This window comes from Elephas maximus, chromosome 8, assembly GCF_024166365.1.
Source record: "Elephas maximus indicus isolate mEleMax1 chromosome 8, mEleMax1 primary haplotype, whole genome shotgun sequence".
Classification (NCBI taxonomy): Eukaryota; Metazoa; Chordata; class Mammalia; order Proboscidea; family Elephantidae; genus Elephas; species Elephas maximus.
The window spans coordinates 11045211-11063784 of record NC_064826.1 but is presented as its reverse complement, the minus strand read 5'-3'; the positions used below and the strand labels follow the sequence as shown (position 1 = coordinate 11063784).

Below are 18574 nucleotides of genomic sequence, written 5' to 3'. Positions count from 1 at the left end.
ATCAGAGAAAAAGAAAATCAAGAATTATTATAAAAGAAGCTTCTGTAGTTTCTAAGAATATTTACATAGGATCACCTGATGACTGTTTACTAGACATACGTCACCATTACCTCGTTGCTGGGCGCTGACAAGCTGATTTTCAACTCATAGAGACCCTATAAAACAGAGTGGAACTGCCCCCATGGGTTTCATAGGCTGTAAATCTTTATGAAAGCAGACTGCCACATCCTTCTTCCAAAGAGCAGCTGGTGGATTTGAACCACTGACCATTTGGTTAGCAGCCAAGTGTTTAACTATTGCACCTCCAGGGCTCCTTAACATTCCCTTACAGAAATTTATAAACCTTTCTTTAAAACATGGGTGGTGGCTGCACGTGAGGTACATTGGCTAGGAATCAAACCCCAGTCTCCCGCATGGAATTTGCGAATTCTACCCTTGAACTGTATTGTAACACAGGGATGCCCTCTGAGTTACGCAGTGACTAGGACTATACTCTTACACTAGTAGCTCCAGAATGAGAAAAATTGTTATGTTACCATGTTCGTGTTTTGCAGATTTTTTTTTTTTCCTCACTCCTCTCTGAAAAGCTTCTTGCTGCCTGCCTCTAACATTTCTTTGCCTGACTTCTGAGAAAAAAACACTGCCTACAAAACAAGACTAAATAGACTCTGAGGGGCTCCCAAGCATAAACATACATGATCTTCAGTAGAGGAATTTTATAACCACTCCTTAGACTATTCGTAACATCCCTATTCACTTTTTCACATTCTTACCTACATTCCAGAAAGCTAGCATTATGAGATAAGTGAAATTTTCTCAGTTATGCATGTAAAAGCTATAAAAGAAATGCTGTGGAATTATCAATAAAAAATAGATTTGACCTAAAGCAAATGGAATGAAATCAATAGGCATTTCTATTCCTTTTTTCCCCCTCCCAGGGGCATTATTATTGCTTGATAAGAATTTGCTTTTTCAAAATCTGAAGATAGTTAATGGCACTGAATTACTTTTATACTTGTTCGACTGAATTTTTTTATTTTGAGAGGAAGTCTAAATGCTGATTTGAATATTTGATGACTTTGCTTATCAGTGTTAACTGACTGAATCAAAGACTTGTGAAACCAATGACAAGATGATTCTTTAGATGGGTATTAAAGAGCTTTGGAGGATGTCTTTATCATTGTCCATTCGGAAAGGAAAGACCATTACTGTAAGTAACTTCAGGGGGTTTTACATCGAGCTTATATAATTTGCAGTGTACATCTGCTTCAGTGACCAACCCTGAGACCCAACCTTGCAGCCCACTCTCTGAAGACCTGAACTATTTTGCTGTTGCAAATACCCCTCTCAGGGAATAGACCTCCTGAACCCCAGCATCCTCTTCATCCCCCCCTGCCACCACGCTGGCCCAGGACAACCTCATTTCTGACCTGGACTCTTGATGTATCCTAATTGGCTTTTCCACCTGCAGTCTGGGTCATTTCCCCTCCTAAAGCCATCAGGTGGTGACCAGTGCCCTTTAGATAAAATCTGTCCCCTAATAGGGCTTCCAGGATCTGTCCCTAGCTTACACCTCCAGCCTCCTCTTTTGTCGCTTCCACTGCATGACTTCTGCCAGCTCCTGAAATGTGCCGTGCTGTCTCCAGCCTCTCTTGGTCTTTGCGAAGCTCTTGTCTTCCCTAATCACTCTTCTCCCAACTTTGTTTGTTTTGACCTAGCTATCTTTTTTTCTGTCCTAGAGATCTTGCTTCAGTTTCATTAACATGCCGCTTTTCTGTACCCTACTTTGATTCAGTTTTTCATTCATTCAATAAACTTATGTACCAGGATCATTTGTCAAAACATGGCACTTTTTTTCCATGCAATCCTTTATACATAAGCAGCCTGGGTGAAGACTGCAGACAGCAGATGGAGTGGTTTGTAAGGACAGGCAAGAGTGGACATGAGTCAGGAAGACCACAGCCAGAACTGGGTGATGACTGCAGACTGCAGATAGAGTGGTTTGCAAGCATGGACAGGTATGGACATGAGTCAGGTAGACCATGGCCAGAACTGGGTGATGATTGCAGACTGCACATAGAGTGGTGTACAAGCACGGGCAGGCATGGACATGAGTTAGAAGACCATGGCCTGAACCAGGTGATGACTGCACACTGCAGACAGAATAGTCTGCAAGCATGAGCATGCACGGACACGAGTCAGATAGACCATGGCCAGAACTGGATGGTGGCTGCAGACAGCAGGCAGAGTGGTGCGCAAGCACAGGTGAGACTTTTGGCCACTTCTAGAAAAAGTAAAAGTCCAGAGCAATGCTAAGTTCCAGCATCGAGCCACAATCAGTTGAAGCACTATAATGGGGACATTTCAGGTTAATGTGAGCTTGTTTTTCTCCCCGTGACTGCTGTGATGGTTAACTGTATATGTCAGCTTGGCTAGCCTATGGTTCCCAGTTGTTTGGCCAAACACTAGACTAGATGCTGATGTGGGGTAGTTACATGTGATGAAGTCAGCTGGCCTAAATCAAAGCAGACTACCTTCCATCGTATAGTCTGCGGTTATTAGTTGCCTTTGAGTTGACTCTAACTCATGGCAACCCCATGTGTGTGTGCAGAATATAATTATTCCATACGGTGTTCATGGCTGTAACCTTTTGGAAGCAGATCACCAGGCCTGTATTCTTAGAAGCCTCTAGGTAGGTTCAAACCACCAGCCATTCAGCTGGTAGTTGAGTGCTTAACTGCTTGGGCCACCCAGGCTCTAACGTAAACTCATGTAATGTAATCACCTTCCATAACGTAGTCTAATGTAATGTGATGTGATCAGTCCATCAGCTGAAGGACTTAACAGCAAAAAGGAGGTTTCCCAAGGGTGGACTGTGATTCTAGACTATAAACAGGCATTTTGGCAGAACTCCCACCTCACTCTTCCTGTCACCTGACCTACGGATTTGGGACTTGCCAGTCCCCCACACTCGTGTAAGCCAATTGCTCAAAGTAAATCAATCTCTCTTTCTTTCTCTATCAGTGATAACATATATATACATATATATACATATATATCAACGATTCTGTTCCTTCGAGAACCCTAAGACAACTGCTAAAGCCTAGATATGCTGGTTAACACAAAATAATCACATACATCTTAGAGTAAAAACATATTCTAGCGCCTGCCTTACGACTCCCCTAATTAGGCTTCTCTATTCCAGCACAAACCTTTTCCATATTTTTTTATTTTTATTTATTTATTTTTATTCCAGCACAAACCTTTTCCATATTTGGTGTCATGAGTTCCATGTAAGGTCCAGTCAAAGTTATTCGCACAGATAGAATCCATGTGGCTGCGGTTTGTTGCATAAAAGAGGATTTTTTCATTGGCATTCTTCATCTTCGCTTTTTTCCTAACATTGGAAATGAGAGATTTAATACCGAGAACTCCCGTCTTCACTCTGGCTAATAACATTAATCCCAGCTAAAGTCTACCCATGGTCAAATTTTATTGTACCAGCTTTCAGAATGGAGTTATGAACATTAAGACAGTAGCTGTGAAAAAGTACATTTATAAAAAATTTTACCTAGTAGACCTATAAAATTACTGAATTGTGAAATTATAAAGCCAAAAGAGAGAAGCTTGGGGTTTACACAATGAAAACAAAACTAGAGATCGAAGAAACTGTTGATGACTAAAATAAATCAGTGAACACAAATCTAAAAGAAGGGACCTTAAGTGATTCATTCTAACTTTATGTAAGGAAATCAGCTCAAGTGGCCACCGACCTTTGAAAAGCATCCAACAGCTCTGGGTTATGGATCTTCCTTATCTTTTCAATCTTGAAATTTTTCATGGAGGCTTTAAAACTCTCACTTATCATGGTATACTCTGGAAGTCGCTCACTGATTATTGACAACTAAAAAAAAAAAAATTTTTTTTAATGTGAAGGAAGGAATATTTCAAGCATGGTATATCCACACGTGTGGCCTCCTAGGCCGTGGAGAATCATTTCCAGGCCTCAATGGGATCAGCAGTTGGGATAAGCTGGCTCAGGGGTGCCACCTCTGGCAGCTCTCTCCAGGAATGCCCAGACAAGCACCAGCAGCTGTTCGTTCAGGAAGACGTAAGGCCAACACATTATGGCTATGGAAGGCAAAGGGAGGCACCACGTATGTCACTGACTCCAGTGATATGGTGAGTTCCTGGCCTAATGTTCCAAAACCAGGGCAGGGTCAGAGCTGCCTGCAACCACGGCTGGAGCACAGTGAGGGGGCAGACCACATAGGGATAATTTCACCCAACCATGTGGATGGGGCACCATTTGTCTGACTTCCATAGAAACCTGCTTTTTAACTCCAACTAATAGGCTGACCAAGAGGCAGTTGTTTGAACAGAACAAGCGGACACTGCATGGTTTAAAATCAGGAAAGGTGTGTGTCAGGGTTGTATCCTTTCAGCATACTTATTCAATCTGTATGCTGAGCAAATAATCCAAGAAGATGGGCTACATGAAGAAGAATTTGGCATCAGGATTGAAGGTCGACTCATTAACAACCTGGGATATGCAAATGACACAACCTTGCCTGCTGAAAGTCAAAGACCACAGCCTTCAGTATGGATTACATCTTAACTTAAAGAAAACCAAAATCCTCATAACTGGACCAATAAACAACATCATGAAAAACAGAGAAAAGATTGAACTTGTCAAGGATTTCATTTTACTCAGATCCATGGTCAACGCCCATGGAAGCAGGAGTCAAGATATCAAACGATGTATTCCCTGGGGCAAATCTACTGCAAAAGCTGTCTTTAAAGTGTTAAAAACCAAAGATGTCACTTTGAGGACTAAGGTACATCTGACCTAACCCATCATATTTCAACCACCTGATATGCACATGAAAGCATGCACATGAATAAAGATTGAAGAAGAGCTGATGCCTTTCAATTATGGTGTTGGCAAAGAATATTGAATACACCACGGACTGCCAGAAAAATGAACAAATCTGTCTTAGAAAAAGTACAGTCAGAGTGCTCCTTAGAAGCGAGGATGAAGGGACTTCGTCTCACATACTTTGGACATGTTATCAGGAGGGAGCAGTCCCTGGAGAAGGACATCATGCTTCGTAAAGTAAATGGTCAGTGAAAAAGAGGAAGACCCTCGATGAGATGGATTGACACTGTGGTTGCAACAATGGGCTCAAACACAACTACGACCGTGAGGATGGCGCAGAACCGGGCAGTGTTTCATTCTGTTGTATATAGGGTCGCTATGAGTGGGAACTGACTCAACAGCACCTAACAACAATGGCCAAGTCACTTTTACTCTCTGAGTTCCAGTTTACTTGTTCTTAAAATAATCCAAACTGACCGCCCTTGAGTTGATTCCGACTCATAGCAACTCCATGGTTTCCAAGGCTGCAAATCTTTACGGAAGCAGACTGCCACATCTTTCTCCCTTGGAGCGGCTGGTGAATTTCAACTGCGGACCTTTCAGTTAGCAGCTAGGCGCTTTAACCACTGTACCACCACGGCTCCTGTTCTTAAAATAGAGATACTAGTTCCATTTATATAAAAAATCCAAAATAGGTAAATCCATGGAAACCAAAGAAAGGTTAGTGGTTGCCAGGGATCGGGGGGGGGTGGGCGGAAAAGGGGGATTAACTGTTTAATGGCTTAATAGGATCGGGTTTTCCTTTAGGGCCTATGAAAACTGTTTGGAATTGGAACTAGATACAACATACTGAAATTAATCAATGCCACCCAATTGTCCACCTTAAAATGGTTAGTTTTATGTTATGTGAATTTCATGTCAATTTTTTTTAAAGTAATATATTTAAAAAATAGAGGTACTAATATCTATCTCACAGGTTTTTTAAAGGGTCTGTCCCAGTGAGCTCATGTGTGGCTGAGCTTGTACAGCCTGAGGTGCCCAACAGGGTTGGCTGTTCCTGGTGAAGGAGAGGAGCAATGTCCTCACCACTGGGACTTCTTCCTTTAAATCTTGATCCAAGAGTTCTGGAGGCAATTCATTCCTATGAACAGGCAAATACACACTCTCATACCAAAGCACTCTTCCCCACCTTCAAAAAGTTTACCCACTGAAGTACAAAAAAGCCATTACCTTATAGCCATTCGGGAGCAAGGGGGGATGGTCCGAGGGAGGAACGTTTGAGGTGACAGGCTCGAGTCGGGATGGTGCCAGCTCACAGCTACAAATAAGAAAGAGTAAAGATTGGTGGCTTGGCTCCCTGCTCCATATGCCCAAGGGACATTCTATCCTTAACTTCCAGCCACGCAGCCAGGGCCTCCTTTGGAAATTCAGATGTTCGTTTCTGGAATTTCCTTTGGACTACCTCCCTACATATGCCTGGCAGAGATGTAGCAGTGTTGTTGTTGTTAGGTGCCATCAAGTCAGTCCCAACTGATAGCAGCCCTATACTACAGGGTTTCCAAGGAGCTGCTGGCGGATTTGAACACCCGACCTTTTGTTTAGCAGCTGATTTCTTAACCACTACACCACCAGGGCTCCACATATGCCTAGTAGAGATGTACCAGGAATTGTGCTTAAAAAAGCACTCACCAGTAAAGTTTTTACAGGAAAAAATGGCGGTCGAGCTGGGCTATGCAGATGCTGGGCCCATGGGAACAATGATGCAGACGTTTCCAGACAGGGGAAAGAGTAGATGGACAAGTGTGAGACAACTGTGACATATGTAAAATGTTGAGACAGACCATGGGCCAATGACATGAGATACCTGGAAATGCCACAAACCAACATCTTCTCTCGGCAACGTCCATGCACAGAAAGAACGATACAGCTTGGTGTCAGAAAGCCTACACTCTTTTTTGTTTGTTTTTTGAACACTTTATTGCTCTTTAAGTGAAAGTTTACACAGCAAATTCATTTCCCAATCAATAATTTACACACAAATCGTTTCATGACATAGGCTGCTATTCCCACAATGTGTCAGGACTCTTGCTGTTTCCACCCTGGGTTCCCCATTTCCATTCATCCAGTTTCCCTGCCCCCTCCCTGCCTTCTCATCTTTGCTTCTGGGCAAATGTTGCCCCTTCGGTCTCATATAGTTTATTGTTCTAAGAAGCACATTCCTCACGGTTCTTGTCATTTGTTTTGTAGGCCAGTCTATTATTTGGCTGAAAGGTGGCCTCCAGGAGTGGCTTCAGTTCCCACTTAGAAGGATGTCTTAGGGCGATAGTCTTAGGGGTTCCTCCAAGCCTCCAACAAACCAGTTAGTCTGAATTTGAACTTTGTTCTACATTTTTTTGCCCATTCTAACTGGGACCTTCTATTGTGATCCTGTTCAGAGCAATCAGTAGCAGTAGCCGGGCACCATCTAGTTCTTCCGGTCTCAGGCTAGAGGAGGCTGTGGTTCATGTGGGTCATTAGTCCTTTGGACTAATTGCTCCCTTGAGTCTTTGGTTTTCTTCACTCCTTTGCTCTGGATGGGAAGAGACCAATAATTGTATCTTAGATGGCCAATCGAAAGCTTTTGAGACCCCAGATACTACTCACCAAACCAGGATGTAGAACATTATTTTTAAGAACTATGTTATGCCAGTTGACCTAGATGTCCCTCAAGACCATGGTCCTTAGCTCACTCCCACGAGGTGTTTGGCTATGTCTAAGAAGTTTCCACGCCTGTGCCCCCTATGTGCTCCATTATATATATGAACAGACATGCAGCACATACACATATGTATATAGGAATAGCCACAACTGCACCAACTTATGCACGTGGGTGTACTCCCGTACGACCTCCCATACCAACTTAGCATACGTATCTATCTATGTACCCACTCACAAATTACTGGTTGTTATTACTGCTGTTGCAGGATTGTATATGTTATAGCATTTACTGTCGTTGCCCTTTATTCTTATGTGTCACTTAGTGTCTTCCTCTGCCTTGGTCAGGCTGTGCTAACCTCCCCATATTGTATAGTTCACCAGAGCTAACACGTGTCCACTATTCTAGTGATTCTCTCTCCCTCCCCCTCCCATCCTTGGTAACCATCAAAGAACATTTCTTTCTGTGTGAAAACCTATTATTGTCTTTTTATAATGGGGATCTCATACAATATTTGTCCTTCTATGATTGACTTATTTCACTCAGCATAATATCCTCCAGATTCATCCATGTTGTGAGACGTTTCATGGATTCTTCATGACTCTTCATCATTGCGTAGTATTCCATTGATATGTACCACAATTTGTTTATCCATTTATCCTTTGATGGACATCTTTTTGCTATTGTGAATAATGCTGCAATGAACGTGAGTGTGTATGTATCTATTCACGTCACTGCTCTTGTATCTCTAGGATACATACCTAGGAATGCAACTGCTGGATTGTATGGTATTTCTATTTCTGGCTTTTTTAAGGAAGCGCCATGCTGTTTTCCACTGTGGTTATACCATTTTACATTCCCACCAGCAGGTCATGAAGAGTTCCAATCTCCCCACAACCTCGCTAGCATCTGTTGCTTTCTGTTTTTTGGTCAGTGCCATTGTTGCCAGGGTGAGATGGTATGTCATTGTAGTTTTGATTTACATCGCTTTAAGGGCTAAAGGTCACAGGCATCTCTTCATGTGTTAGCCACCTGAATGCCTTCTTTGGTACAGTGTCTGTTCGTGGCCTTTGCCCATTTTTCAACTGGATTGTATTTTTGCTGTTGAGGCACTGAAGTTTCCTATAAATTTTAGAGATGAGACTCTTGTCAGATATGCCGTTGCAAAAATTTTTTCCCAGTCTCTAGGTTCTCTTTTTACTCTTTTGGTGAAGCCTTTTGATGAGCATACATAGTTAATTTTTAGGAGCTCCCAGTTATGTAGCTCATCTTCTACTGTTTGTGCATTTTTAGCTATGTTGGATAGTCTATTTATGCCATAAATTAGGGCCTCTAGCTTTGGCCCTACGTTTTTCTTCCTTGAACTTTATAGTTTTATTTTTCTGAACTTTTTTTCGGACTTTATAGTTTCAGGTTTAACATTTAGGTTTTTGATCCATTTTCTGTTGGGTTTTGTGTGTGGTGTGAAATGTGGATCGTGGTTCATTTTTCTGCAATTGTTATCCAGGTTTGCCAGCACCATTTGTTAGAGAGACCATCTCCTCCCCATAGAACTGCTACAAACTACAGGTCTTATTTTTAAGATCAGCTTTGTTGCTTTAAGGAAATACCGTTTAAACAAAATTTGGTAAGACGTCCTGCCAGAAACATTTCAATGAATACGAAATAGTTAAACCAGTCAATCAGTTGCTGCCAAGTCGACTCTGCCTCCTGGGTCTCCCATACGTGTCAGAGTAGAAGTGTGCTCCGCAGGATTTTTAATGGCTGAGTTTTCGGTACTAGATCGCCAGGCCTTTCTTCCGAGGCACATCTGGGTGGACTTGAACCTTCAACCTTTCAGTTAGCAGCTGAGTGCTCAACGGTTTACACCACCCAGGGACTCCAAGAAGCAGCTATGAAGATCTCATTCATTAGTTGAATGCAAAGAGCCCCCCTAACCTCTTACTCAGCTTTTTTCCCCACCTACACTTGTCACTAACTGAAATAGTTACTTACATTGTCACATCCAGAGGAATGTAAACTCCAAGAGGACATGAACTTGACTCCTCCCTCCCCCCAACACTGCACTATTCTCACTTTATTAACTTGAATACTAAAAGAACTGGAAGGAATCTTAGATAGCTAGGCCCATCAGATTCTAACTCTTGGGAATTTGAATGAAGAAATTCAGAGAAAACGAGGCAGTGGCAGGAGGTGAGGCTGGAAGGATATGCAGATTAAAAGTAAGTTGAGGACAAACCACAACTACCACGGCCTCCACCAGACTGAATCTAGCACGACTGGGTGGTGCCTGGCTACCACCACCACCTGCTCTGACAGGGATCACAATAGACAGTCCTGGAGAGAGCTGGAGAAAAATGTAGAACAAAATTCTAACTCACAAAAAAAGAACCAGACTTACCAGTCTCACAGAGACTGAAGAAACCCTGAAAGTACGGCCCCCGGACTACCTCTTAACTCAGTACTGAAGTCACTCCTGAGGTTCACCCTTCAGCCAAAGGTTAGACAGGCCCATAAAACAAATAAGAATACACACAGCTCAACCATGTATACGAGACTAAATGGGCACACCAGCCCAGGTGCAAGGAAGAGAAGGCAGAAGGGGACAGGAAAGCTTGTTGTTGTTAGGTGCCATCAAGTCGGTTCCAACTCATAGTGAAACACTGCCAAGTCCTGAGCTGTCCTCACGATCGTTGATATGCTTGAGCCCACTGTTGCAGCCACTGTGTCAGTCCACCTCATAGAGGGTCTTCCTCTTTTTCGCTGACCATCTACCAAGCATGACGTCCTTCTTCAGGGACTGATTCCTCCTGATAACGTGTTCAAAGTATGTGAGACGTAATCTCACCATCCTCGGTTCTGAGCAGCATTCTGGTTGTACTACTTCAAAGAGAGATTTGTTCATTCTTTTGGCAGTCCATCATGTATTCAATATTCTTCGCCAACACCATAATTCAAAGGCATCAATTCTTCTTCAATCTTCCTTATTCACTGTCCAGTTTCACATGCAAATGAGGTGACTGAAAACACCACGGCTTGGGTCAGGTGCGCCTTAGTCCTCAAGGTGACATCTTTGCTTTTTCACACTTTAAGGTGATCTTTTGCAGCTAATTTGCCCGTTGCAATCTATCGTTTGACTTCTTGATTGCTGCTGCCATGGGTGTTGATTGTGCATCCAAGTAAAATGAAATCCTTGACTTCAATTTTTTCACTGTTTATTACAATGTTGCTTATTGGTCCAGTTGTGAGGATTTTTATTTCCTTTATGTTGAGGTGCAGTGCACACTGAAGGCTGTGGTCTCTGATCTTCATTAGTAAGTGCTTCAAGTCCTCTTCACTTTCAGCAAGCAAGGTTGTGTCATCTGCATAACACAGGTTGTTAATGAGTCTTCCTCCAATCCTGATGCCCCGTTCTTATTTAAATAGTCCAGCTTCTCGGCTTATGTGCTCAATATACAGATTGAATAGGTATGGTGAAAGGATACAACCCCGACGCACACCCTGCCTGACTTTAAACCACTCAGTATCCCCTTGTTCTGTTCGAACAACTGCCTCTTGATCCATGTACAGGTTCCTCATGAGCACAATTAAGTGTTCTGGAATTCTCATTTTTCGCAATGTTATCCATAATTTGTTATGATCCACATAGTCGAATGCCTTTGCATGGTCAATGAAACACAGGCAAACTTCCTTCTGGTGTTCTCTGCTTTCAGCCAGGATCCATCTGACATCAGCACTGACATCCCTGGTTCCACATCCTCTTCTGAACCCAGCTTGAATTTCTGGCAGTTCCCTGCTGATACACTGCTGCAGCTGCTTTTCAGTGATCTTCAGCAAAATTTTACTTAAAAACTTTACAGGAAAATTTTTACAAGAAAGCTGGACAAATGGAAATGGGGAACCCAAGGTCAAGAAGGGGAGAGTATTGACACGCCACAGGGTTGGCAACCAATGTCACAAAACAATAGGTGTATTAATTGTTTAGTGAGAAACCAATTTGCTCTGTAAGCCTTCATCTAAAGCACAATAAAAAATAGTAAGTTAGTTAAGCTTTAGCCAGAGAGCAGAACATATAGGGTCTATGGAATATGCATAGGATCACTGAGTCTGTTAACGGCAGAGGAGGGAAGGTTGTAGTAACTGCAGTGCAGCTAACACAGAACGTATCCTAGGTGCCCTGATGTGCTGGCCACTGTCCTGTCTTGCACGTGCAAATCACAGCACCCCTGGGGAAGGTCCACAGTTAACGTCTGTTTTATAGGTGAGGCGCTGCAGAATGGTGAATGTGTCCAAATCCACACAACCAGCGGAGCCTCGTGTGTTGCTGTGATGCTGAGCAGTTTTCAGTGGAGGTTTCAGACTAAGATGGGCTAGGAAGAAAGGCCTGGCGATCTGCTTCTGAAAATCAGCCCTTGAAAACCCTATGAATCACAGTGTTCTGATCTGCAAGCCATTGTGGAGTTGGTACAGGACGGGGCAGCGTTCCGTTCCACTGTGTTTGGGGTTGCCATGAGTCGGGGGTTGGACGAGTCCACGGCAGCTAACAACAACTGCACGTAGCAGAGAGGACTCTGACTCCAGGCCATCTAGATCTGCGACCCCAGGTGGCTCAGATTCTAAAGCAGAGCCGGGACCAATCCCCATTCCTGTGGCCCCGCTATAGCTCAGCTGCCACTCTGGGATTCCAGTAAAATGTCGCTTCTCTTTAACTTCCGTTTTCATGAAATACATTGAATTCTTATAACTAAGAAATCCTAATTAGAACACCTCAATTTACACATGGAGCCCCGGTGGTGCAGTGCTTAAGAGCTATGGCTGCTAATCAAAAGGTCGGCAGTTCAAATCCACCAGCCGCTCCTTAGAAAGCCTATGCGGCAGCTCTACTCTGTCCTACAGAGTTGCTACAAGTTGGAGTCAACTCGACGCCAGCAGGTTTGGGTTTTGATTTACAGGTAATCGATCACAGATCACCCAGAAAAAAAATAATCAACTCCGAACATTTTGATGAATAATGTAGATTTGACTGATGGTTTTATGAGTCAACAGAAAGGAGTTATACTGAACCTCCACTCCAAAACAGCAAAACCCCCCCAAATCCCTTTAGTCAACTTTACCTTTCCCAAAGCTGTGCTCACGCAGCTGCCTCATCCCTTCTTTCTCGCTAAAGCTGTCCTGGTCCGCCTCCCACATGCTCCACCACCCCCCCATAAATCCGCACAGCAAAATGAAATCTACTCAGGGCCCCACCACAGAACAAAACCCAGTAAAGGTGCGTGTGATGGCTTCCTAGGCATATACCGCTGAAATATTCAGAAACTCGCTCAAGTTCCACCATGAATAAGGGAAACATAGGTTTCCTGGTCTAGTATTATCTCAACCACACCATGCCACCTTACAAAGCACCTGATTCCCCGGTAATGTGGAAGGAAGTAGCAGCGTCATGCCAGCAGGAACTTTCTAGAACACGGAGTCCAGAAACATGAGGGCTCCGATGTGGTCAGAGCATGAACATCTCAAATGTCTGCCAGAACACGGAGCATCAGGACACTTACCCTGGCCCTTTCAGAAGCTCCTCCACATCCTGGGAAGACACAAATTGTGGCCTTCTGGCAACATCCTTTTGAGTCTTGGAAGCCGTGTTTGTCTGAATCATCCCTTTAGACAGAAAAAAAAAACAAAACAAACAAGAATCAAAAATTAGTCCTAGGAAATGACTTTTCGTTGGTTTGCGCTCAACTACTAACCTAAAGGCTGTCGGTTCAAACCCACGCAGCGGTGCTGCGGAAGAAAGGCCTGGCAAGCTGCTTCTGTAAAGATTACAGCCAAGAAAACCCTGTGGAGCACTTTACTCTGTCACACATGAGGTCACTATGAGTCGGCACTGACTTGACAGCTTAAGTTTGTTTTTTTGTGGTTTGTAGTTACAGGAAGTACATCGGAGATTGTTTGGATGGGGAGGGACAGTGCGTGTGTGTGTTGGGCAGGCGGGGGGGCCCTGACTGCAAAGGGCCAGGAGCTGACTTTTTGGACTGGCGGGAATGTTCTATATCTTGATTAGGGTGGTGGTTACCTGCACTTGTCAACATGCATCAAACAAGCACTTAAAACGGATACATTTTATTGCAGTAACTTACACCTCAATAGAGTCAATTTAAAACAAAATACACAATAAAACAACCTGATAAGCAAATCACAACGCAGTTCATGCCACGAATCTGCTTAAAACCTTTCAGTGGCTTGCATCTCAGAAAACACAGGTAGTCCCCAATTTAAAACGGATTTGAGTTACAACAAACCACACTTAGGACCGTCCCTTTTTTGCTTGTATGTTTGGTAAATCTTATCGTTAGTAGTCTGTATTACATACAATGCTGAAGGGCGTAATTTGATATCGCTGATGTGGAACTGGTCATAGATCACAAAGAAGGGGAATTAACAGATCAGGACTTACTGGATCTTGAAGGGGAAAGACATGCTCTTTTCAGCAAGAAAACAAATAACGAGGCAGAGGAAGGAGAGAAGTTGTCAAAAAAATTTACACTGAAAGGATTAGCTGAGATTTTTTCTAAACTAAATCAGGGGCTTCGGTTGCTTGAAAACATGGGCCTAAACGCTGACCGCTTTGCTAAAGCAGACGGGCAGATTCAAGAATGAGGGAGATGTTACCATGAAATATATGAAGAAAAAAAAGAAAAGGACCATACAGACAACACTCACTAATCTTCTGGCTAGAAACGCCATCCTCATGCCCAGGGATAATCCAGATGGTCCAGAACCTTCTACAAGTGGAGTCATTACCAAACTAAAATCAAACCAAACCCATTGCCGTCGCGTCAATTCCAACTCGTAGCAACCCTACTGCACGGAGTAGAACTGCCCCACAGGGTTTCCAAGGAGCGCCTCGTGGATTTGAACTGCCGACCTTTTGGTTAACAGCCATAGCACTTAACCACTACACCACCAGGGTTTCCAACTGACAAAATGCCAACGTCATCCAACTCTTCTTCATCTTTGGAGTCAATTTTTATGATTTATGTATTTTATATGGATGTATAAAAAAACAAAAACCAAACCTGCTGCTGTTGAGTTGATTCTGACTTACAGTGACCCTATAGGATCGAGTAGAACTGCCCCCATAGAGTTTCCAAGGAGAACCTGATGGATTCAAACTGATGACCTTTTGGTTAGCAGCCGTAGCTCTAAACCACTATACCACCAGGGTTTGTACGTATATATGTATTGAAATATACCTGTAAGTTTATATGTAGTCTTTCCAACCCCCAAAGACAAAGATTGGATTTATAAAGATACTACTAATAAAAGGCAATAATGATGAAAACAAACAAAAAAAAGGGGGTACTCAACTTATGCTTCAGAACCAACTTACGACAGAGTTGTGGGAACGGATCCCCACCGTCACTCAGGGACTGCCTGTCCGACTTCCAGGCTCTGCCCTCATCTCCTTGTCTGCAGACGGCTCACTGCTTATTGAAACCTCCAGCTTGTCTGCCCCTCACAGCCTGAGCCCCAGCTAGTCCCTGGAGGGTCCTGACATTCGGGCAGGCACTGGGTCCCTCCACCCCAAAGGCTCCTCCTCAGATAAAAGCCCACCCCCCGCCCTTCACTGCCTCACCGCCTTGTTTTAGTGTCCTCACAGCTGTTATCCATTTCCGGACCTGCCTTATTTGCTCAATCGCTTACTGTCTATCACCCCCCTCTAGACTCCAGAGAACACGTTCCCCACAGCAGCGCCTGCACCTAGAACAGTGCCTGGCACAAAGCTGGCCCTCAAATATTGGCTTCCAGAACCACAGAACACACGTGTGCTCTAGAAAGGAAACAGAAGAAACGTCCTGGAATGCTGCATAACACTCTGAACTGATTTCCAGGAACCAAGTTAACAAAAGTAACTTGGTCAAATGGCTCCCGGCTCAGGAACAAGCTACTTTATTTCTTGCCTCTCTGCCACTCCCAAATTGTACAAACAATATAATACCACCAAGAAATTTTTTCCAAATGTAAGTTATTTTTAATTCTACTATCCAATACAACGAAGCCCTGGTGGTGCAGGGATTAAGAGGTTGGCAGTTCGAATCCACCAGCCGTGTCTTGGAAACCCTATGGGGCAGTTCTACTCTGTCCTATAGGGGTCGCTTTGAGTTGGAATCAGCTCGACGGCAATGGGTTTGGTTTTGGGATCCGATATAACAGATTTTCATTCTTCTCCATCGTCTTCCAATCCTGGTCCATAGGAATACACTGTTGCAATCATAGCACTTGGTCAAAAATTCTAACCTTTCCCATTTTAGATATAACATGCAAACAGAAAGCTGGGTAAACATAAATGTGGAGTTCTGCCTTTTTCTTTTAACAATATCAAACAGCTTTGGCTACATGGGGTTGTTTTATTATTATGGTGATAAATATATAGGTAACAGGACATTTGTCATTTCAACAATCTTCGCACGTTCAGTGACATCGATTACGGCCCTCATGTTGTTTAACCACCGCTCTTACCCCCTCCCAACTTTTTCCATCACCTTAACAAAAGCTCAGAGTCCCCTAAGCATTCACTGCCCCCCTGCCCCCGCCTCCCACCTGCCCCTGGTCACCACTTATCTACTTTGGTCTCTATATACTTGCCTATTCTAGATATTTCACTAAAGTAGGATCGTACGACATTTGCCTGTTTGCGACTGACTAACTTCACTCTGCATCATGTTTCCAAGGTTCACCCGTGCTGTGGCCTGTGTCAGGACTTCATTTCTCTTCACAGCAAAGTAATATTCCTTTGTACCAATACACCACATTTTGCTTATCCACGCATCTGTGGATGGACTTTAGGCTACGTCCACCTTTTGGCTATTGTGAATAATGCTGCAATGAACACTGGTGTACAAGTATCTGTTTGCGTTCCTGCTTTCAGTTTTTTGGGGTATATGCCTAGGAGTGGAATTGCTGAACTGGATGGTAGTTTTATGTTTAACTTTTTGCAGAACCGCCAAACTGTTTTCTGCTTTGGCTATATAAACCCGTTGCTGTTGAGTCGATTCCAACTCACAGTGACCCGATAGGCAGAGCAGAACTGCCCCAAAGGGTTTCCAAGGAGCGCCTGGTGGATTCGAACTGCCGACCTTTTGGTTAGCAGCCGAATTCTTAACCATGACGTGCCAGGGTTTCCTTTTGCCATACAGTTTTCCTGATCATAACTGTTAACTGCCCCAAGCTCCCCTGAAATGTAATACTCGGATTGCTTCAGTCACTACCCCACGGGTACACAGGCTGTCACAGACTTCAACAAACATCACCATGCCCACGGCTGTGTTTCTGCTGGTGGGCTAGTTCCTTAGAAAAGTACCTAAGAGAATGAAAAACAAGCGTCTTGATATGTATTGCCAGGTTGTTTTCCAAAATGATTAGTGTGATCGTTTTTCAAAGCTGGGTTACTTAAGACCCACCAATTGGTACAAGACTCAAATCTTATGCTAAAAAAAAAACAAAAAACACTGCTATCTAGTTGACACTGATTCATGGCGACCCCACGCGTGCAGAGCAGAATTGTGCCCACAGGGTTTCAGTGGCTGGTTTTCTGGAAGTAGATCACTAGGCCAGGCCTTTCTTTGAAGGCACCTCTGCGGGGACTCGAATCTCCAACCTTTCAGTTCGTAGCTGACTGCCTTAACTGTGGGTACCACCTGGGAATGGCAAGGCCTCAAGAAGGTTCTCATTGACCTCTCATCAAGGACCTGCAGGGCCGGTCCTGAACGAGTATGGACCTGGTCATGTGCAGGAGTGTCCCAGAGCTGCAGCACATGGGATGGTGTGTACAGAGAGAGGGCAGGTCCTGCTTAGGGTTCTACTAGAGATAACAAAAGGACCAGGAGAAGCTAACCAGAAGCCCTTGGGCCTTTCCATGGCTGCTCAGATAAGCACTGTGGAAGGCAGCACGCTGTACTCAGCATCATAGATAAAACCACGGACCCAGAGGATGATGCCTAAAAGGAAGAGCCAGGTCCCGCCACTCTGAAGGCACCCAATGCCCCTGCGGTGGTCATCGGGCCCCTGAAGCCTCTGCCTCCACCTGAGAAGCGGCCCACCTAGAATCAGAGACTCACAGCAGCACCAGAGGAAACATGCCCAGAGATCACGGAGCCCAATGCCCCCATCTTAAGAGTGAGGAGACCGAGGCCCAGAGAGGCCAGTGACATTCCCAAGTTGAACAGCAAGTGCATGTCTGAGCCAGGACCCAAGGGCAGGCCTCACGGCCACTGGCTTCCACTAGACTGTGTGCCTTGCTAAAAGGAATGAGGCGGAAGGAGGGCAGCCCACCCTGATCCTGGGACAGCAGGCCTGTCCACTCTGCAACCACCCCACTTACACCCTTCTGCTGGAACAGAGCGACACCCACCGCCACCAAACACAAAAGCTCACCTGGGAAACTCAGTTCGTACTCCTCTGAGCCCGCCTTAAACTGCACGATTCCCCGTGGGTAGGAGAGAAACAGGGACTCCACGTAGGAAGAGGTGATGTTTGAAATCTGCTGATTATCTTTCTAATTAAAAAAAAAAGCAAGTAAAGACTTCAGAGCAGGCTTTTCAGAAACCTCTGCCATTTTATCTGATGTATTTTTATTTCAAGCCTGGAATCTGAACAGGAGCACATTTGCCTCCCAAACCAGATTCTCAGGACTCCAGGCTGAAGCCATGTCACGACCCTTTGTGGCCCACTCTCTGATGGTGCCCAGGAGAGGGCTGTCTACACTGCAGAAACTGACCATATATATGTTTGATAGATGTCTGAAAAATAAAGCTCTCTGCAATATTCCTCTCACCTTCCATAAACGTAAGCCAAGGGTACAGAGCTACCTGCACGCCCCTCTCAGTGACGGGCGTCTACAGTGGCTACGTGACAGAACCCAGCAATCTTCTCTTCACAAAGCGTGGCCTCGGGGGCTGTCTTCACCCAGCACAAGACAAGAAAGCATAGTTAAGAGCCGTGAG

At 44.2% G+C, this 18574-nt stretch overlaps 1 protein-coding gene across 2 annotated transcripts in view; it reads right to left on the bottom strand.

Moving 5' to 3' along the window:
• Positions 1-18574, bottom strand: part of ZC3HAV1 (zinc finger CCCH-type containing, antiviral 1) — a 56939-nt gene that overhangs the window by 6235 nt on the left and 32130 nt on the right. Inside the window, exons 8-12 of one of the 2 annotated variants that reach the window (XM_049893443.1) lie at positions 18006-18126; positions 13127-13229; positions 6110-6197; positions 3774-3904; positions 3264-3397 (exon numbers count right to left, since the gene is read on the bottom strand). In XM_049893443.1, coding sequence (XP_049749400.1) covers positions 3264-3397; positions 3774-3904; positions 6110-6197; positions 13127-13229; positions 18006-18126 — 577 coding nt within the window. The other variant, XM_049893444.1, reaches the window with a different exon arrangement.